The 22,951-nt window shown below is 41.3% G+C and overlaps 1 protein-coding gene across 5 annotated transcripts in view; it reads left to right on the forward strand.

Moving 5' to 3' along the window:
* abcb5 (ATP-binding cassette, sub-family B (MDR/TAP), member 5) overlaps nucleotides 1-22,951 on the forward strand; it is a 116,923-nt gene that overhangs the window by 81,101 nt on the left and 12,871 nt on the right. For all 5 annotated transcript variants that reach the window (XM_043689797.1, XM_043689796.1, XM_043689792.1 and 2 more), the window contains 8 exons: nucleotides 1,531-1,635; nucleotides 1,817-1,894; nucleotides 5,366-5,449; nucleotides 12,853-13,056; nucleotides 15,058-15,158; nucleotides 16,065-16,205; nucleotides 19,100-19,256; nucleotides 22,403-22,600. In XM_043689797.1, the coding sequence (XP_043545732.1) occupies nucleotides 1,531-1,635; nucleotides 1,817-1,894; nucleotides 5,366-5,449; nucleotides 12,853-13,056; nucleotides 15,058-15,158; nucleotides 16,065-16,205; nucleotides 19,100-19,256; nucleotides 22,403-22,600 (1,068 nt within the window). The remainder of the gene's footprint in view (nucleotides 1-1,530; nucleotides 1,636-1,816; nucleotides 1,895-5,365; nucleotides 5,450-12,852; nucleotides 13,057-15,057; nucleotides 15,159-16,064; nucleotides 16,206-19,099; nucleotides 19,257-22,402; nucleotides 22,601-22,951) is intronic.

Here is a 22,951-nt window from a genome sequence, read left to right on the forward strand (position 1 = left end):
ATAATGAGTAAGTTTGCAGATGACACCAAAATTGGAGGTGTAGTGGACAGCAAAGAAGGTTACATTAGATTACAATGGGATCTTGGTCAGATGGGCCAGTGGGCTGAGAAGCGGCAGATGGAGTTTAATTTAGATAACTGCAAGATGCTGCATTTTGGGAAAGCAAATCTTAGCAGGACTTATATACCTAATAAGACCATAAGACATAGGAGTGGAAGTATGACCATTCAGCCCATCGAGTCCACTCCATCATTTAATCATGGCTGATGGGCATTTCAACTCCACTTACCCGCACTCTCTCCGTAGCCCTTAATTCCTTGTGAGATCAAGAAGTTATCAATCTCTGCCTTTACGTTCCAGCCTCCACTGCGCTCCATGGCAATGCTTTCCACGGGCCCACCAGTGGCCCACCACCTTATAGGTAAGGTCCTGGGGAGTGTTGCTGAACAAAGATACCTTGGAGTGCAGATTCATAGCTCCTTGAAAGTAGAGTTGCAGGTAGATAGGATAATGAAGAAGGCATTTGGTATGCTTTCCTTTATTGGTTAGAGTATTGAGTACAGGATGTTGGTTAGGCCACTTTTGGAATATTATGTGCAGTTCAGGTCTCCTTCCTATCAGAAAGATGTTGTGAAACTTGAAAGGATTCAGAAAAGATTTACAAGGATGTTGCTAGGGTTGGAGGATTTAGGCTATCGGGAGAGGTTGAACAGGCTGGGGCTGTTTTCCCTGGAAGGTCGGAGGCTGAGGGGTGACCTTAGAGGTTTATAAAATTATGAGGGGAATGGATAGGCTAAACAGACAAAGTCCTTTCCCTGGAGTGGGGAATCCAGAACTAGAGGGCATAGGATGAGAGGGGAAAGATATAAATGTGACCTAAGGGGCAACTTTTTCACGCAGGGGGTGGTACGTTTATGGAATGAGCTGCCAGAGTAAGTGGTGGAGGTGGTACAATTGCAACATTTCAAAGCCATCTGGATGGCTATATGAATAGGAAGGGTTTGGAGGGATATGGGCTTGGTGCTGGCAGGTGGGACTAGATTGGGTTGGGACATCTGGTCGGCTTGGACGGTTGGACCGAAGGGTCCATTTCCGTGCTGTACATCACTATGATTCTAATTACTCTAATTAGATATCAGCCTTGGCTCAATGAGAGTACACTTGCTACTGATTCAGAAGCATCTGGGTTCAAACACCACTCTGGAGGTCTGAGCATACATCTAGCTTACACTACAGCACTAGACAATTGGAGGTGACCTCCATGAAATAAACGGAGGCATTCTTTACCTGATCAGGTGGATGTAAGTGATTTCATTGCACTATTTTAAGGAAGAACATGATAAGTTCCTCCTACACAACATTATTACCTCAAATTCAATCAAAAAAATTCACAAGTCTTAGCTGTTTGTTTTGCAACAGGAACCTCACAACACGGAAAAAAAATACTTACCTACTACAAACGGCTCAGGGAAGTCCTGAGTCATGAAGGTTCTGATATAAAGGCAAGTCTGTTTTTATTATTTCCAATAGGTTTTTTCAATCTTAGACCCTGAGTTGAAACGACAGAGGACTGCTATGTTTTCGCTGATATTCCTGGCTCTAGGTGCTATTTTCTTTGTGAGCTACAGTATACAGGTAAGTGGTCAAGAGAGGACACAATGTTTACCCACCAAAATAAAACTTTTAAAGCTGAAACAGATTGAAGTTTTAATTTGAATGCTGGTTTTACCCATTTGGGGAATCATAATTTTAAAAAAAATCCCTGCTAATCTGATGCTTTATTTTAATCACCAGTTTTCCTTTTTAAATCCTTTAGGGATACATGTTTGGAAAGTCTGGAGAAATCCTAACTATGAGGCTGCGTGGATTATCCTTTAAAGCCATGTTGCATCAGGTAGGTCGTGTTTCGAAGTTTCTGGGAGAATGTCAGCTGTCATGACTGCTGATGCTGTGAGGTAGCACGGTGGCTCAGTGGTTAGCACTGCTGCCTCATAGTGCCAGGGACCCGGGTTCAATTCTCGCCTTGAGCGACCATGCATACTGCCCATGTCTGCTCTGGTTTCCTTCCACGATCTGAAGATGTGCAGGTTAGATGTGCCATGCTAAATTGCCCATTGTGTTGAAAGATGTGTAGTTTGGTGCATTAGTCAGGGGTAAATGTAGAGCAATAGGGTCTGGGTGGGTTACTCTTCAGAGGTCGGTGCGGACTTGTTGGGCTAAAGGGTCTGTTTTCACACTGTAGGGATTCCATATATGTGTGTATATATATATATATATATATATGTATGTATGTATAATGACTGAAGTGCCTTGTGCAAAGTAGGAATACAATACTGTGAATTGGGCTTCTATGAACATCTCGCTGGGGGTGTCAAGAACAGATTTATCCTTCAATAAGATTAGCATAAGGGAATGTAAAATTCTTGGCTTATTTTATCTCCACTAGAGATGCCAGAAGCAGCCAGCTCATGACTTTAACCTGCTCAATTGAGCCAGTGTAAGCAGGGGATTCTAGAATTCAGGAACTGGTGAGACAGAGTCAGTGTTAGAGCAGGTAAAATTGGAAATGAAGCAAGAGCCCAGAATTGGCAGAGCACAAATATTGTGGAACATTAACGAACTGGAGGAGATAACAGACAGGGAGTCGCAAGATCATGGATTGATTTAGAAACCGGGAGGTAATTTGTAAAACCAAGGAGTTTCTCAACTGGAAGCCAGTATGGATCCCAGAGGAAAAGTGGTGACGGGTGAATGAAATGTTTGGAGGAATGTTCCCTTCCTGAACTGCAGCAGGGAAGATGCCATGAGGGGAAGGTAATCAAACATTTGTATGGACAAATTAGGACTGGGCATTAAATGCAAGAGATGCCCTGATTGCATGAACCACTATATAAAAAAAAAGCCTGGTTCAGTAGAAATGGTGTCCTCTGCGAGGGGCATTCAAAAGTAAAAAACCTTTCAGTTTAAAGGGACTCGTCACATACGGAGAACACCGTCAAAGTCAGTAGTCCGCCAGCCAAACACTGAGCAAAATGTCCAATTCCAAAGGAAATATTTTCCAGAATAATAAGACTGTAAGACAAAGGAGCAGAAATTAGGCCATTCAGCCCATTGAGTCTGCTCCATCATTCGATCATGGTTGATAAGTTTCTCAACCTCATCCTCCCACTTTCTCCCCATACCCTTTGATCCCCATGTCAATCAAGAAACTATCTATCTCTGTTTTAAATATACTCAATGACCTGGCCTCCACAGCCTTCTGTGGCAATAAATTCCACAAATTCACCACTCTCTGGCTGAAGACATTTTTCCTTATTTCCGTTCTAAAAGGTCTTCCCTTTACACTAAGGCTGTGCCAGTTGAAACATCTTCCCAACATCCACGCTGTCCAGGCCATTCAGTATTCTATAAGTTTCAATTCGATGCCCACCCATCCTTTTTAACTCCATCAAGTACAGCTCCCGAGTCCCCAACATTCCTCATATGTTAAGCCTTTCATTCCTGTTATCATTCTGGTGAACCTCCTCTGGACCCACTCCAGGGCCAATACATCTTTCCTGACTTTTAGGGCCCAAGATTGCTCATAATACTCTAAATATGGTTTGATCAGAGCCTTATACATTCCTGCTTTTATATTCTCGTCTTCTTGAGATGAATGACAACATTGTATTTAGTGAAAAATATCTGAATTGGTGAATTCAAAGAATTGATGGATGAGTTAGGATGGTAGTAAATATAACTATGTATATGAACAGATTAATCAGAAAAAAAAAGCTTGAGGAGAGGCATTGTAGAAGATATTTGGTTCTGAAAGCATTAGAGCTGCGAAGTGCATTAAGGTCCACCATTTGGATAATGTCACAAATGGGGTGTACAGCTCTGGATTCTGAAGAAGCATGACACACCATCGAGACCTTCTTGCAATTTTCAGAACCATGTCTATCATATTATCAATGTAACTCCTACCTGATTTGCTGCTATGCAATAAACTACACCAAACAGGGGTTAATTCGGGTAGGTGGGAATGTAGATTGATCAGATCAGCCACAATTCTGCTGAATATATGAACCAGCTCAAGGGGCCAAATGAGCTGGTCCTGCTTCTGTCTCATGTTTATGTGGAATTTGATAACGACAAGAGTCTCTTCTTGTTAGGCTATCTAATAGTTTTCCTCTGCCACAGTAGACCGGTTCTGTAGATCCCGCCTAAAAATGAAGCTGGTGGCAACAAATTTACTTTCTGGTCACCAAGCATCCAAGTAGCTCACATAAAATGATGAGCAGTGGTAAGGATTCATAACACCACTGCCCTGGCCTCTGACACCTTTTCCCTGCAATACCCACTGCCAACCCACCATCAAATATCACCTACATTTCTCAGTGTTGATCCATTCACTGGGTGGTGTTTTCCCAGCAGCAGTCTTATGCTACTGAGTTCTGGCACTGCCCATCTCTCCCTAGTAATTCTAAATGGGTGGGACTTGCTGCTCTAGGGTCCTAATCCATCAGAAAGGCAGTCCATCAGCTGCCTAATTGCCAGAAGATCTGGCAGCTTAATTATCTCAGAACTCCCATCAGTTTCTGTCCTGAAAATTCCACTTGCCTCCACTCCACTGACAGAGCACAGACTCCTATAGAGTCCAGTAAAAAAAAAATACACTTCTTAAAAACCATTCTCTCCCACAGCAACTGGTAAGCCTCTTGAGAAAGGTGATCATTGCTCTCTGGGCTTATCTTTCCCATATCAGAAGATTATGGCTTTTTCATCAAGACAGTTCCTAACAAGGTTTCAAAGATGGATATAGGCAGAGACCCCAGGGTAGCTTGTGAACTCGCTCCTATGTGGCCCATTGAAACAAGGTATGTATAGAAGATCTTCTAGGTTCCCTACAGTGTGGAAGCAGGCCCTTTGGCCCAAGTCCACACCGACCCTTCGAAGAGTAACCCACCCAGACACATTTCCCTCTGACTAATGCACCTAACACTATGGGCAATTTAGCATGGCCAATTCACCTGACCTGCACATCTTTGGACTGGGAGAGGAAACCCACACAGACACAGGGAGAACATGCAAACTCCACACAGACAGTTGCCCGAGGCTGGAATTGAACCTGGGACCCTGGTGCTGTGAGGCAGTAGTGCTAACCACTGAGCCACCGTACCACCCATCTGCACATTGGATCTGCCTATCTGTACATTAGAAACTGGAATCATTGTTGAACCCAAAATACCAGATCAAGCAAAGAAACAACTTATTCACCATGCTTCCAGATTGGAATGGCAGGGTCCCTGATATTGCATCTTTTATCAATGTATATTGTTTAATGATTCAAATCTGATTGCCAATTAATTTATTCTAACACTAGGATATCAGTTGGTTTGATGATCACAAGAATGCTGTTGGTGTGCTAATAACCCATCTGGCTACAGATGCATCACAGGTTAAAGGGGTAAGTAAATTTATTAGAATATCCCTCTTTCATTCATGGAATAAATGCTTACTATCTTACAGTTACATGATAACCACAGGTGTAAGGTTCAGAAGAGAGCAGTATATATTCTTTAAGACATGATTTCTGTAATGTAGTGCATTTTTTTTACAATTTAACTCTTTCTTTTAAAATGAAACTTTTCCATGCGATCAGTAGATCCTCCAAAGAACTGACAGAAATCTTTGTCGCATTTCTCTGGGATTTCTGTCAAAGTTACAGCACGAAGTCAGTAGAACCCTTAAGCGAATTCTGCACCTTGATCTTTTAAAGCAGTACCTTTGAAGTAACTTGCTAATTGGATAGATTTTAATTCGCAAAAGTAGCTTTCATAGACAGTAACGCAGCACCAAATAGAATTATCAGTTTTAATACTACAATCCTCCAAACAGAAATATTCAACAGAAATCTTCTTGATAACACCTGTCAGGCACTATTTCCACTCAGATATGAACTTATTCTCAAGAAACAACAATAAGACACCTGATAATACCAGAGTTTTTAATGTGTTTCTGCTAGGTTTGAGAGCAGGTTATATAGTCCTGATACAGCATTAGATATCTTGTGACAAAACCGTATTCAGGCTGATCCACAACGTATCTTTTTGAAGCAGCAGCAACCATGAACAGCCTTACTGCCTCCACCTGGAACTTTGAGGCATCTTTCTGGATTGCTTCACTTTCCCTGATATTCTTTTAGTCACGTCAAACTTCTTGTAACATCTCAGAGGTACAAGTGAAGACCACTGACTTTCCCTGGCCCTCACGTTTATCTTTCACTAAAAGCTGATTTTCAAATCATTGTTGCCTGTGGATGTTTAATATGCACAGCATGGTTCCTGTGTTATAACAGTGACTACACATCACCAGTACTTCCTTGGCTGTTTTGGAATGTCCTGAGATATCCATCTATGTGTCTCTATCACCCCAAACACATGAAACGATACTGTTTACACTACCTACACATGAGATCCCAGCTCCCAAATGACTGATTCTTCAAGAGTGGCCTGAGACCAGTGTCCCAACTGAGGCTGGTCAATTCTACACCTCTGGATAAGTAGTATTCCTATCCCTTTTCACTTGCACATCCTCATGCTCACTAGAACCCATTGCCTTTCCCTTTAAAAATCCTTCCATTGAAACCTTCACAATGGTCCTCTTTACACTTCTGTTCTAGCTTCTACCACTTCAGATAGACTGTCCATGAGGAGGAGGCAGGATGTGTACCTTGACGACTGCTCTACCTAACCAGAGAATGGCTACACCCTCAATTCAGTTTCATGGATGGTACTTTAGTAGACTGGGTCAGGAATACTTTTTGTGCTTGGGTTTCTCATGTTGTGCAAAGCAGCATACTCTAGACAGGGGCATCCTGCAACTTAGCAACGTCCTGCACAATCCTCAAAACCAAAGAGGGCTGTGTCAGCCAAGGATGAGATACAGGATTGCCAGGAAACCAATGAGGAGGAAGTTGAGGGTGCCTTTTAAATGTTGCAATTGTAACAGCCTCCACCGCTTCCTCTGGCAGCTCATTCCATACACGCACCACCTGTGTGAAAAAGCTTCCCCTTAGATCCCTTTTATATCTTTCTTCTCTCACCCTAAACCTATGCCCTCTAGTTCTGGACTCCCTCGCCCCAGGAAAGAGAGTTTGTCTATTTATCGTATCCATGCCCTTCATGATTTTATAAACCTCTATAAGGTCACCCCTCAGCCTCCGACGCTTCAGGGAAAACAGCCCCAGCCTATTCAACTTCGTCCTATTGCTCAAATCCTGCAACCCTAGCAACATCCTAGCAAATCTCTTCTGAACTCTTTCAAGTTTCACAACATCCTTCCGATAGGAAATAAACCAGAATTGCACACAATATTGTAAAGTGGTCTAACCAACATCCTGTATAGTTGCAACATGACCTCCCAACTCCTATATTCAATGCTCTGACCAATAAAGGAAAGCATACCAAACACCTTCTTCACTATCCTATCAACCTGCAACTCTACTTTCAAGAAGCTATGAACCTGCACTCCAAGGTCTCTTTGTTCAGCAACACTCCCTAGGACCTTACCATTAAGTGCATAAGTCCTGCTAAGATTTACTTTCCCAAAATACAGCGCCTCGCATTTATCTAAATTAAACTCCATCTGCCACTTCTCAGCCCATTGGCTCATCTGATCAATATCCCGTTGTAATCTGAGGTTACCGTCTTCACTGTCCACTACACCTCCAATTTTGGTGTCATCTGCAAACTTACCAACTATTCCTCTTATGCTCACATCCAAATCATGTATATAAATGACGAAAAGTAGTGGACCTAGCACTGATCCTTGTGGCACTCCACTGGTCACAGGCCTCCAGTCTGAAAAACAATCCTCCACCTCTACCCTCTGTCTTCTACCTTTGAGCCAATTCTATATCCAAATGGCTAGTTCCCCATATTCCATGAGGTCTAACCTTGCTAATCAGTCTCACATGGGAAACCTTGTTGAATGCCTTACTGAAGTCCATATAGATCATGTCCACAACTCTGCCCTCATCAATCCTCTTTGTTACTTTTTCCAAAATCTCAATCAAGTTTGTGAGATATGATTTCCCATGCATAAAGCCATGTTGACTATCCCTAATCAGACCTGCCTTTTCAAATACATGTACATCCTGTTCCTTGGGATTCTCTCCAACAACTTGCCCACCACCGACATCAGGCTCATGGTCTATAGTTACCTGGTTTGCCCTTGCCACCCTTCATAAAAAATGGCACCACGTTCGCCAACCTCCAGTCTTCTGGCACCTTACCTGTGACTATCAACAATACTAATATCTCAGCCAAGAGCCTAGCAATCACTTCCCCAGCCTCCACAAAGTGCTAGGGTACACCTGATCAGGTTCTGGTAATTTATCCACTTTTATGTGTTTCAAAATATCCAGCACATCCTCCTCTGTAATATGGACATTTTTCAAGATGTCACCATCTATTTCTCCACATTCTATATCTTCCATATACTTTTCCACAGTAAATACTGATGCAAAATACTCATTTAGTATCTTCCCCATTTTCTGTGGCTCCACATAAAGGCCACTTTTCTGATCTTTGAGGGGCCCTATTCTCTCTCTAGTTACCCTTTTGTCCTTAATGTATTTGTAAAAACCCTTTGGATTCTCCTTAACCCTATTTGCCAAAGGTATCACATGTTACCTTTTTGCCCTCCTGATTTCTCTCTACTGCCTTTATTCTCTTCTAAGGATTCACTCGATCTATCCTATCTATTTCTGACATATGCTTCCTTCTTTTTCTTAACTAAACTCTCAATTTCTTTAGTCATTGAGCATTCCCTATACTACTAGCCTTTCCTTTCACCCCAACAGGAATATACTGTCTCTGGACTTTCATTATCTCATTTCTGAATGCTTCCCATTTTCCAACCTTCCTTTTACCTGCAAACATCCGCCCACAATAAGCTTTTGAACATTCTTGCCTAAAAACGGTCAAAGTTAGCCTTGTTCCAATTTTTTTCTCAATTTCCCTCTGACCAGTAGGGGATCTATAATACAATCCCAATAATGTGATAATCCCTTTTTTATTTCTCAGTTCCACCCAAATAACTTCCCTGGATGTATTTCCGGGAATATCCTCCCTCAGTACAGCTGTAATGCTATCCCTGATCAAAAATGCCACTACCCCTCCTCTCTTGCCTCCCTCTCTGTCCTTCCTGGAGCACTTGTACCCTGGAACATTGAGCTGCCAATCTTGTCCAAGCCTGAGCCGCGTTTCTGTAATTGCTATGATATCCCAGTCCCATGTTCCTAACCATGCCCTGAGTTCATCTGCCTTCCCTGTTCGGCCCCTTGCATTGAAATAAATGCAGTTTAATTTATCACTCCTACCTTGTTCTCTGCTTTGTTCCTGCCTGTTTGACTGACTTCTTTTGTCAACTGTACCATTCTCAAATTGACCTCTTTCCTCACTATCTCCCTGGGTCCCACACCCCCACCTTAATAGTTTAAATCCTCCTGAGCAGCTCTAGTAAATCTCCCTGCCAGTATATTAGTCCCCTTCCAATTCAGGTGCAATCCGTCCTTCTTGAACAGGTCACTTCTACCCCATAAGAGATTCCAATGATCCAAAAATGTGAATCCTTCTCCCAAACACCAGCTCCTCAGCCATGCATTCATCTGCTCTATCCTCCTATTCCTACCCTCACTAGCTTGCAGCACCAGGAGTAATCCAGATATTACTACTCTCAAGAACCTCCTTTTTAAATTCCTACCTCACTTTATTTTCCCTTCAGAATCTCACCCTTTTCCCTTTCTGTGTTGTTGGTTCCAATGTGTACAATGACCTCTTGCTGGTCCCTCTCCGCTTTGAGAACATTCTGCACCCTCTCTCTGAGACATCCTTGATCCTGGCAGTGGGAGGCAACACACCATTCTGATTTTTCCCAGCTGGCTACTGCAACATCTGTCTGTGCCTCGGATTAGAGAGTCCCTGAACACAATAGATCTCTTGGAACCCGACATTGCTTAGAGCCAGTCTCAATTCCAGAAACTCGGCTGTTCATGCTACATTCCTCTGAGAATCCATCACCTCCTACATTTTCCAAAACAGCATGCTTGTTTGAAATGGGGATAGCCACAGAAGACTCCTGCACTACCTGCCTACCTCTCTTACCTTTCCTGGAGTTAACCCACCTATGTGACTGTATCTGCAACTTTTCTTCCTTCCTATAACTGCCATCCATCACATTCCCTTGCTCTTGTATTTCTTCATTGCCTCTAACTGCCTCTCCAACCATCCATTTGATCTGATAGGATTCACAACTAACAGCATTTATTGCAGATGAAATCCTCAGTAACATGTAAACTCTCCCTAAACTCCCACATCCGACAAGAAGAGCACATCGCTCTCCTAAAGGCTATTTTTGCTTATTTCAATCTACAGACCCAGAAAATGCACTGTCTTATTCCTCTACAAAACACTGCTCCAGGTTAAATTAATACTTATGGCTTATATTGGGCGGCATGGTGGCACAGTGGTTAGCACTGCTGCCTCACAGTGCCAGAGACCCGGGTTCAGTTCCCGCCTCATGTGACTGACTGTGTGGAATTTGCACATTCTCCCCGTGTCTGTGTGGGTTTCCTCCCACAGTCCAAAGATGAGCAGGTCAGGTGAATTGACTATGCTAAATTGCCTGTCGTGTTCGGTGAAGGGGTAAATGTATGAGTGGGGAGAAAGTGAGGTCTGCAGATGCTGGAGATCAGAGTTGAAAATATGTTGCTGGAACAGCGTAGCAGGTCAGGCAGCATCCAGGGAACAGGAGAATCGACGTTTCGGGCATAAGGCCTTCAGCCCTTCCTGAAGAAGGGCTTATGCCCGAAACGTCGATTCTCCTGTTCCCTGGATGCTGCCTGACCTGCTGTGCTGTTCCAGCAACACATTTTCAGCTCTAAATGTATGAGTGGGTTGTGCCTCGGCGGGTTGGTGTGGACTTGTTGGGCTGAAGGGCCTGTTTCCACACTGTAAGTGATCTAATATTTGCAATCAAGAGACATACCTCAATAAAACATATAATCAAGAAAGAACACACTCTACTCACTACTGCAGACCTACTGTAAGGCCACACTTAAAAATATTCACTTATCTGTTTCTCTGCGGTGACCTCTCCCGAACAGGTTCCTCCAAGATTAGTTGTGAATTTTATTGTTTGTTAATTTTTCCAGACGCACTCCAATGTACAGCAATGCATGAATTCAAACAGCAACAGTGGGTTTTTCTCTCTCTCTGTCTCTCTCCTGCATGGACCTCACCATGTGCTGCCTTTGTCTGTTCTTATCCCTTTTCAACATCTTGTTGTTTTGACTATTGTTCTCTCAAAAGTTCCAAAACAATGCAACAGCTTATAAAACAGTAATTGCTGCTCCTGGAATTTGAGGAAATCACCTCCAACACCTAAAATACCTCAAAAAAGGAGCAGCCTGTTACAGACAGAAATTTTTCCCGTCCTCCACCTTGGATTATCCAGAATCAAAATGGCCCTTTGTAACAGAGGCATGTGAATCATATTAGAAAGCCCACTCCCTTGTAAATACCACCAAGTTATACTAAGCTCTGAGACCGCTTTTCATGAGCCTTGTTATACTCCTAATTTTCCCTTCACTGTTGCAAAATGCAGTGAACCTTTGCAATGTATCATCACTGACAATACCAGTACTTTGGGCCATGAGATATGGATCTGTTCCCTCCACTTGGCTCCACAATTATAGTAAAGTGACATGTGTCACTGCTGATGAGGGTCTTCGTGCCACAAAACTAACCAAAAATTAATGCATTGCCAACAATGTTTTTGGAGCTTCAGATAAAATGTCCCTCTTTGAGTTTAACTCTGGTTAGGACAAAAAGCTTATCCATGCTGATAATCTAGATTGATTCAACAGTCTGCATTACAGTGTGGAAACAGGCCATTCAGTCTAACAAGTCCACACTGACCCTTCGAAGAGTAACCCACCCAGACCCATTCCCCTACCCTATTTCCTATATTTACCCCTGACGAATGCACCTAATCTACACACCCCTGAACACTATGGACAATTTGGCATGGCCAGTTCTCTTAACCTGCACATCTTTGGATTGTGGGAGGAAACTGGAGCACCCGGAGGAAACCTACACAGGCACGGGGAATATAAGCAAACTCCACACAGACAGTCGCCCGAAGCTGGAATCAAACCTGGGTCTTTGGCGCTGTGAGAAAGCAGTGCTCACCACTGAGTTATCATGCTGCCCCACTGGGGAAGCATTGCATCACACACAGTCAAATTGTGTCCATGATGCATTCTTCAATAGAAACATCATCCAGTTTTTTCAATTAGTCAAAGTCTGTCCGAGCACCATAGACATTCAACAAGTCAGCTTTCATATAGATTTATGTCATAAAGTTCATTAAGTCATAACTGTTCTTCACTATTCAGCTTCTAGTTCTGAGAACACTGCCCTGCACCACAAGAGCCCTCCTTTTAAATCAACTGGTTTGGGCATGTTCTGAGACCTCTGGGGCAAGTGGGACTTCAACACCAACCTCCTGACCCAGGGCCATTACCATTACACTAGAGGACCATCTACACATTTTAATAGAATTGACTTATTAATTCCCAACTCTTGTTAACCGTATTATCCTTAATTCCTATGTATTTATCATCCTCTCAACAAAATTAGATGCTAATCTTTTAAATAACCTCAAAAAACAACCAAGTATTTATTAACAACACCATTTGATTATTTCATTTTTGTGTGAATTAGTTCAGCGGTTTATTCGCTGTATATTGAACTGCCCGAAGTATTTTATATTTAATCAGCAATGTTTTTAATTTCTCCTCAGGCAACTGGAATACGACTTGGTATGATGGCAATGACTGTTTGCACTTTTGGGGTAGCTTTAATTCTTGCATTCATTTTTGGCTGGCAGTTAACTCTTCTCATCCTGTGCTGCATCCCATTTCTTGTTGCTGCAAATATTATTGCAATGAAATCAGTTCTTGGGCACGCATATAAGGACAACAAATCCCTCGAAGAATCTGGAAAGGTGAGAATTTAGCTAGACATTCTTACTACATTTTTTGAGGCAAATGTTCTGATTACATGTCATAACTTCAGGCAATAATGTAAAATGAGCATTTAGATTAGATTCCCTACAGTATGGAAACAGGCCCATCAGCCCAACAAGTCCACACCGAACCTCTGAAGAGTAACCCACCCACACTCATCCCCCTACCTTTACCCCTGACTAATGCACCTATCACTATGGGCAATTTAGCCTGGCAAATTCACCTGGCCTGCACATTTTTGGATTGTGGGAGGAAGCCCACACAGACACAGGGAGAATGTGCAAGCTCTACCTGAGGCAGGGCTTGAACCCAGGTCCCTGATGCTGTGAGGCAGCAGTGCTAACCACTGAGCCACAATCTTGCCCCATCGCCCAACATCAAAGTCCAGAGAACTGTTTAATTGGTGACTGAGCCAATGTCGTCTATTTTGCACAGTTGATTAAAACCAAAGCTTCTTTTGGTATTTCTCACCAGCCACAATTTTCCCAAGTTAAAATTGTAAGCAACTTTATAAAGAAAAGGCTAACACTGATAGAACAGGGCCAATCTATTTTGTGTTAGTGATTTGGTGATGCATTAAAATGTTTTTTCTTCCATATTTAAAATGTCTTTTCATTGATATTTACAAATTGAATCAACAAGTGTATATTTTTATTGGATATTTGATGGGAGTGTAAATTAAGAAACTAAAAGCACAACCCCTAACACTTCCTGTCCATTAAAATTTGAAATAGGAAATTATGGGATGTAATTTCCAACATAATCTCTTGGTGGATCTGGACCTCTGAATAGAAATTATCCTTTTTTTCATTACTCCGAGCAAATACAGTACAAATAAACTGAATATTGTTTTCAAATGATAACAACAAAATAGTTCTACATCCTGTAGGTCGAGGAGACATAATTTAAACAATCTGCCATTCCTTGCCTGTTTCTCTTGTATAAATGATTTTGCATAATTTATCAGAGGCTCCAGGAATCACAGGAACATAATACAATTGGCTGTTACTATGCTACACATGTATTAACCAATAAAAAGTTAAAGGGGTTAATGTGATTTTCAGTCTCTCATATATGCTTTGTTCTGGTCATTTGCAATGTATTTTTTAAACTGCTCGATGCCACATCTCACTGAGATTTGTAACACTTAGTAAGAAATTAGAAAAATAAATATTTACAGAATATGTTACATTGCTAATATTTGAGTATTTACTAAGAGCAATATTTACTACTGCATAATTCACCACATCGTCAGTGCACTTTATTAGGAATGTGTGGCTAAGTATATGACCATAAGACATAGGAGCAGAAATTAGGCCATTCAGCCCATCGAGTCTGCTTTGCTATTCAATAATGACTGATAAATTTCTCAACCCTATTCTCCGCTTTCTCCCTGTAACACTTGATCCCTTGATACTCAAGAACCGATCTATCTCATCTTAAATATACTCAATGACCTGGCCTCCACAGCCTTCTGTGGCAATGAATTCCATAGATTCATCACTCTCTGGCTGAAGGAGTTTCTCCTTATCTCTGATCTTTAAGATGATCTCTTTTATTCTAAGATTACTCTAGATTAAAACATAGTAATTAGATATGTTAATATTCCATGGCAAAGAGAATCAGATTCCTTTGAGCAGCTTTACTTATGAACTAATAATTTAATTATTTTTGCAGGTTGTGTTTTTATAGATATTCTGAATTGATTTTTTGTACTTTTATCACCAAACTAAACATAGTCTAAATAACTTGTAAACATTCTTTCCCCTTTCGAAAACAGAATTGTTGTGAATTCAGGTGGATTCCTCAGAATGGCTTCAGATACAATTGAGAACCTCTGCTTTAGAGAATAAAATTTTGAATCTTTTTTTTAAACTTCATTACTGAAAACAGACTTTGTTTGTTGTTCTGGTTATATTTGATTCAGTAAATTGTATGAAATAGCAATCTTTGTGATATTTTGTTTCACTTCCTCTCAGATTGCAACAGAAACAGTAGAGAACATTAGAACTGTGGTATCTTTAACAAGAGAAGATGTTTTTTATAAAAAATACATGGAACATGTAGATAAACCTTACAGGTACATAGTTTTCCCAAACTTATTTTAAATTGCAAACATATTACATGCTGAGTCTATGATTGAAAACATTATACCTAGAGCAACATTTTAGTAGCTCTTTTTATAAAAGATTTAAAGCTCCCATGCAGTCTTTAGTCTAAAATGGGAACATGGGTGTCCACAATGCATATTATATGTTCAGACAAAATACTTGTTTTTGATCCATGATTCCCCCTTATCAGAAACCAGTTCCTCCAATTTGCCATTTTTTTAGCTCTGGAGAAATTAACCAATCCGAGATCCAAAGAATAATCCAAGGGGAGCTTGTTTTCTCCTTTCTCACCAAGAATAAAGTGATCCATTCATTAACCATAGCAATGATTTCCCTATTATTCTATGACATTTGTGGGTGGCACGGTGGCACAGTGGTTAGCACTGCTGCCTCACAGCGCCAGAGACCCGGGTTCAATTCCCGCCTCAGGCGACTGACTGTGTGGAGTTTGCACGTTCTCCCCGTGTCTGCGTGGGTTTCCTCCAGGTGCTCCGGTTTCCTCCCACAGTCCAAAGATGTGCAAGTCAGGTGAATTGGCCATGCTAAATTGCCAGTAGTGTTAGGTAAGGGGTAAATGTAGGGGTATGGGTGGGTTGCACTTCGGCGGGGCGGTGTGGACTTGTTGGGCCGAAGGGCCTGTTTCCACACTGTAAGTAATCTAATCTAATCTAACCATAGCAATGATTTCCCTATTATTCTATGATAGCCTTCACAATTGTTTTAAATTTACCTCTGGATTTTTTAACACTACACATTTTCAAAATGATAGTTATTTAAATATAAAGTCAATGAATATATTGCATGAACCATATTTTCACTGATTCGCATTGTAAATAAGATGCCAAATTTTCTGAGCTATTTTATGATTTTTGCAGAGCCGCACTTTCAAAAGCTCCATTCTATGGCTTCAGTTACGGTTTGGCACAATGTTTTGCATTTTTTGTTCAAGCTGCAGTCTTTCGATTTGGAGCATGGCTCATTGTAAATTGCTTCATGGTTTTTGAGGACGTGTTCTTGTAAGTAACTTTATAAAGTAAAGCCGTTCTTATGATCCTAGCTGATGGTAATATTGGACAGGTTAGATCCCTGAGTGAAATCTGGGTAAACAGAACATTAGATGAATTTTTGAGGTTGCTTACTGTGGGGATTAGTTGCTGAATATATTCTCAAGAGGCTGCCAATGTTTTCTAACAAAAGAACACAAGTTTATTACACAAAAGAATAAAAAATATGTAAGTCAGTTTGAAAAGGTCTTAATGTGAACTGTGTAACAAAGCAAAGCTTTGTATTTGGTCAACAGTCTATCCAAAAACAATTTGCATGCTGATTGTGACATACTTTACTATATATTATACAAAATTATTCAGAATGTTTTGAAGCATGACTGATCATCACCCCAAAAAAAGCAGTAAAATAATAACCATGAAGATGACAATATCCTACTACACTATTGATGTTATTCCTGTAGCCAATGCTGAGTTGTCCCATACAACAGTTTAGGGCTTCATATAACATTCCTTCAATATTTTTGTTGATTAGGATATAATATCTTGGAAATGAATGAAGGGGCTGTTTAACTGGATGGTGTGAATAGTGGCAAGAGGTAGTGTGATAAGCTACCAGAACAATGTTCAAGTTGAATGGCCAAGTATACACTTGCAGACTCTTTTCTTAGAATGTGTCTGAAAGCGGAAATTAAATCTAATTTTTCAGGCTGTGTTAGTGAGCAATTAAAGCCTGTGTGTTCAAGCAATCCCTCTTTTGACAAGCTATGCAGTTAATCAACTTTGCTTTCATTACTTTCATTTAATTTTTAAAATTCTGATACAGTCTGGTCTGAGTGGTGGGATTTCTGAGGCAACATTGATTCTCATTTGTGAACAGTGATCAATTTGTGATGAACTATACCAGGAGTACTGTGTAGTTTTAGTCTCCTTACTTGAAAAAGGATGTACTGACACTGGAGGGGAAACTGAGGAGGTTCACTACATTGATTCTGAAATTGAGAGGCTTGGCTAATAAGGAGAGGTTGAGTAGACTGGGATTGTACTCTTTGGAATTTAGAAGAACGAGGGAGGAATCCTATAGAAACATCTAGAAATATGAAGGAAATAGATAAGATAGAAGCAGAGAGGTTGTTTCTACAGGCAGATGAAACTAGAACCAGGAGGCATAGCCTCAAAATAAGGGGGAGCAGATTTAGGACTGAGTTGAGAGAGAACTTCTTCACCTAAAGGATTGTGAATCTGTGGAATTTGCTGCCCAGGGAAGCAGTTGAGACTATCTCTTTCAATGCTTTTAAGACAAAGATAGTTTTTCGAACAATAAAGGAATTAAAGTTGAGTCCATGAAAAGATTAGCCATGATTTAATTGAATGTCGAGTAGGCTCAATGGCCAGATGGCCTACTCTATTTCTTATGTTCTTATGAGCTGCTAATAGTTATTTCAGCTGGAATTTGGAATGGGAGCAACTCTGGTTTATTTGAATTATGCTCCAAACTCTGATCCCTGAGGCAAAAAATAAATGACTTTGCCCTGCAAAGAAATCTCAGATTTTTGGAATTTTGTGTTTTGCTTTCTTTGTCCCAGTTATTATGATGGCACAGACCAGGCATATCTGAATGATATATGTTGGGATCTCTTGGCAATCCTAGTACACTGTTTATATATAATTACCTGTCAAGCTTAAAGTTCCGTTGAGGAACTGACCAACATTTGGGACACTCAACTTCCCACACTGGAGATGTGACTCCACTCCACATCAAGGAATACTCCAACCACTGGCACCTGATTTCCCCACACGACTAAACCTTTGCCATAAAGCCAACCCACAACCCACGGGCATTTGACCATATTCCCTAATGCGGTCCAACTTCACCCACCTCCTGACTTATCTTGCAGCTCCCAGGCCCCTCCTGATAAATGGATGCCAGTCCTGCCAACCCCTGACAACTGACCCACCATAATCAAATCATCCACTTAACTGCTACCTGTATTCTCCACCAATCTGCTACACAAACCTTCTCACCACCTGGCTAACACTCTATCCCTTACCCACCTGGCACCCTTTTCCCTTAGGGTCCATGCAGTTGAGCTGTTATCCACTCTGCACCCAGCCCTTGGACTCTATCCATGTGCATCTGGCTGCCACCCATACTACTTATATCTCCAGAACCCTATCCCCTCATTCACCTGTCAACAGATACACTTGGCACCCCTTTCCCTCACCCACCAAGGCACCCTACACCCTTACATCCCTGGTACACTAACCCCCTCAACCACTTGACATCCATTATTTTATCTGCCTGTCATGCTACCCCATTAAATCTTGCAAAATTCATTCCTCTCTGCTTCTCTCGTTTAAACAAAAGGGGTGAGTGTTGCACTCCCTCCAATGTATGCTACTGCTCCATCATCACTGAGCTTGTGTGAGAGTGGCTGCCTCTCAGCTCCTGGTCAACACCGTTCACATCTGTGACCAGAAAGAATAGAATATGGCAGCTATTGTCATAACAATGATCTTTGCAACAGCCCACTGGAAAGCTGCCTGTATGGATTGCTGGACTACTCCTGTTGTGATCAATCTTGCATCAGAAATCTGACCAAAATTGTTAGAAGTTGGCAACAGTTGGTCTAATCTGGTTTAGATATAGGGATTGCAACCAGGTCAGAATATTTCAGACAAGTGTCTTTGTCCATGATGTCTTTATTTGAATTATTGCAGAGACAAATCACATACATTTATTTCCACAAGGGATGCTATGTTAGAAAATTAGAAATCGGCAAAAGAAAAAGCAACAATTGAATAGTTTGCCCAATTCTGGTGAAGTTATTTCATTGCAAGCATGCTTTTCCAAAATACTAAAGAGAATAAAACTATTTCTAAAATCTGTTTTTAATTAATATTAGGGTTTTTGCTGTCATTGTATTTACTGCTATGAATTTGGGACAAGCTTCAACTTTTGCACCAGACTATACCAAAGCTAAAATTTCAGCACAAAAGATATTCCGTCTTTTAGAAAGGAAGCCACTTATTGAAACTTACGATGAAGGAGGAGAAAAACCGGTAAGTAGCAAGCAATTGCATCAACCAAAACTTATTTCAATAAGCATTAACTGTCTGTTATATGCATGTTAATTAATTCTACAATTTTCATGGTGCATTCTTGGAATTCTATCTTCACCTCTAACTGTAATTTTTTTATTAACTAACACTCACTGGAAATCCATGGGCCACCACAGCTAACTAGAGAATTGTACTTCCTGCATCCCACTTAACTATTTTCCCAGTTTCTCCATCTCTGTCACTTTTTCCATACTAACAATTCTGCTGTCGTCCCTGATTCACCTCTATCTTTCCCAGAACCATGACAAGATTCATCTTTTCCTCATCTTACCCCGCAACAGCATCTCTATTCAACAGATTATCCTCTGCCAATTTTTTTCCAGCTCCAGTGAGAAGCCACCAGCAGAAGACATCTTCCCTTGCCAAAGGGACAATTTTCTCTCTGTGATACCCTGGTCCATTTCATTCCCGCTCCCTACAGCACCTTCCTTTCCTACAGTACTTTTCTATGCAAGCACAGAAAATGTAACACCTTCCTTTTACATCCTCCTTTCTCACCATCCAAAAGCCTGAATACTCTGTCCAGTATTTGCTGCTCACAATATGGTCTCCTCAATTTTGGAAATGTTAAACACAAACTTTCTGCAGAATACCTCCACTCTTTCTATTGGAGAGACCCTGGGCATGAATTTCTGCTGCCAGAGGAAGGGAGAATAATGTGCTAACTCATTCAGGAGAGTGAAACTTTAATGGTTAAGACTCTCTCCTCAAGGCGAGTCAACGTTCTTGCCATCAAGAGGTAAGAACCTAACATGCAAGTATCCGTGTCTCCTTAATGGCACAACTCAGTGGAATTAACTTTGCCTTCCCATTGACTTCTGCTCAATCTCACACTTCAGATGCTCATCTGCGTTCAACAAACACATGCCTGGCAACTTGATCTTTGACCTCCAGGTACATTCCCGGCCTCTTCTACATCTAGCAAAATGTTGTGTAAATAAAGCAAAGAACTGTGGATGCTGGAGAGCTGAAACAAAACAAAAATGCAGAAATTGCTGGAGAAGCTCAGCAGTTCTGGCAGCATCTGTGGGAAGAAAGCAGAGTTAACACTTCAGGTCCACTGACTTCATTAGTTAACTCCTTAGAAAAAGCGATGGTTATACTGAACCTGAAATTGGGAGAGGTTGAGGCATGGGGAAAGGAGAGAGTTGAGTGGACAGTTAGATGTGGAGCCCATAGAGAAAGAGGTATACAAAAGGGGTAGTTAAACAAGGATCTTGTAAATAGCAGAGTCGAAAAGGGTGACGCTGGAAAAGCACAGCAGGTCAGGTAGCAAGCAAGGAGCAAGAGAATCGACATCTCAAACGCATGAAAGGCTTAAGCCTGAAACATCGACTCTCCTGCTCCTTGGATGCTGCCTGACCTGCTGTGCTTTTCCACCATTACATTTTTTGACTCTGATCTCCAGCATCTGCAGTCCTCATTTTTCTCCTATTGTAAATAGCAGGTCAGGGCAAGAGAAAAGTTGAATAAGCGACAAAAGGGAATAAGAGTGGGAGAAGATGGGTGAGCCACACAATGCCATTCATTTCATGTGACAATGGACCTTGGAGTATGCGAGACTGAGTGAGCAATCATTGTCTCTTCAGTGGTACACGAATACACCTGGTCTTCTGTGATCAGCTCCATTGCCCACTCCTCAAGGTGGGTAAGGATCTTCACGTCCAACACCTCTCTGTCAATCATGTCCTTCTCCACCTAATTATGGGCCAGTTTATTCTGCAATGAAATAAATAGGAGGATTAAACGTGATATCACTGGGGGCAGGACAAGTTGGTGAGCCATACCTGGTAGGTGCGGAGGTCGGATAGTCCCTTCTACAGTTAGAACTTTAATCGGTCAACTTATGCATGTGATACGCAGGCTTACAGATTGATCCTTTAATGAGATGCCTGTGCAGTGGAAAGTCAGACAGAATGATGCCCTGTGAGACTTACACTCATTTTTATGGAGTGTGGCAATTCATTCATTCTCTTAAGCACTGCAGTTGGTTATGCTGGTGGGTACTGGTGTCACTCCTGACTCCAGGCTAGATGTTCTTGCTGGGGAGGCCTCCTTTTGCCATCTCCCAAGAAGAGGACCTGCCTACTTTGTCTTCCTTCCATCCAGCAGCACCTGTAATGAGGCGTCACGAAATTGTCAGCCAGCTTCTGATTCTTGATGGCGTCTTCACTAGGGTGGGAGTGACCCTCAGATTGAATGAAAGCTCCTGGACTTCAGTGAGTGATGTGTGTCAGCTGGTTCTTAAATACAGTACCCGAGTTTTTGATCCTGCTTTCCAGCCCTTTATGATTTATGCTGTAATTTGCTCAATTCCCTGCTTGCATAGAAAATGAGATGTAATCCTCTAATCACATGAGATAACCCACCCCAGGCTAAAGCAGAGCTTTAGCTCCAAGATGGAAAATCCCAGACCCTAACAGTCCTCTCGATTCTCTCCCTTGCCACCACTCTGATCTTTCTTGTTAGGCCTATGCTGTGCTTCGATAAATCGCAATGCAAGCTTTTGACTTGGTGTTTAAAAGTCTTTCAGATTGAACATGGAGCTCAACAGTTCAAGATCATGTTCTTCACCTCAATTTTGTGCCTTGCTTTTTGCTGTTTTGACTTTTCAATCACTTTCTTCTTAACTCCTTTACATTCATATAGCTACTATTTTGCCATTGACACCTCATCTGGACACCTCAATAGTTTCTTTACTGGTCCCATGACTTTGGCTCTCCTCTTTGATTTAATTGCTTTATTCTTTAACTCTCCTGCCCTGTCAAAGAATGTTTTCTTTTTCTTTTCTTCCTACTCTCCCCTTTTTGCATACTCAAAACCTGTACATGTGAAACTTTTCTTGGGGTTCTCATGAAAGGTCACAGGCCTGAACCATTAGCTCTGTTTTCCTCTCCACAGATGCTGCCTGACTTTGAGTATTTCCATTATTTCTGTTTTGCTTTTATAACTGTATAATGTCTTATGTAAATGAACTATTAAAGATTCAGTTGTCTATTAAAGTTAGCAATGTCATTGATTGTTCAATAATAGCATCTCATCTCTATTTAATTATCATAACTATTGCAACCTTTCTCCTTTTGCAGAGCAAGTTCGAAGGGAACATTGAGTTCTGCAATGTGAAATTTGCATACCCTACACGACCAGACATACAGGTCCTGAAAGGTCTGAACGTACAAGTTAATAAAGGCCAATCTCTGGCACTTGTTGGAAGCAGTGGATGTGGAAAGAGCACATCGATTCAGCTACTTGAGAGATTTTATGATGCTGTAGATGGACAAGTGGTAAGAGTCAATTCATAACACTTAAATTGTCATCCATCAGCTCAGCAGGAATGTTGAACATCAAGTGAATTCACTTCATGGTCATTACTTCTGAACTGACCTCTTTGCTTCAGTCACTTTTATCCCTTTCATTAGCAAATTAATCTTGACATTGTCTATCCAATGCCTCCTTAGTCCTCTTTGGCTGATTATTCCATGTACCTTTGCAGGTAAGTCCATAAAAGGGTCCATCCAGCAGTTAAAATCATCGCAGTTATCACTCCTGAACCTTTTGAATAAAAGGTGACTCTTGTCCAAGCTATGTGTTTAGAAGATAGGTTGGTGATTCACACATTGTCACTGTGTCCTTCT

This window comes from Chiloscyllium plagiosum, chromosome 5, assembly GCF_004010195.1.
Source record: "Chiloscyllium plagiosum isolate BGI_BamShark_2017 chromosome 5, ASM401019v2, whole genome shotgun sequence".
Classification (NCBI taxonomy): domain Eukaryota; kingdom Metazoa; phylum Chordata; class Chondrichthyes; order Orectolobiformes; family Hemiscylliidae; genus Chiloscyllium; species Chiloscyllium plagiosum.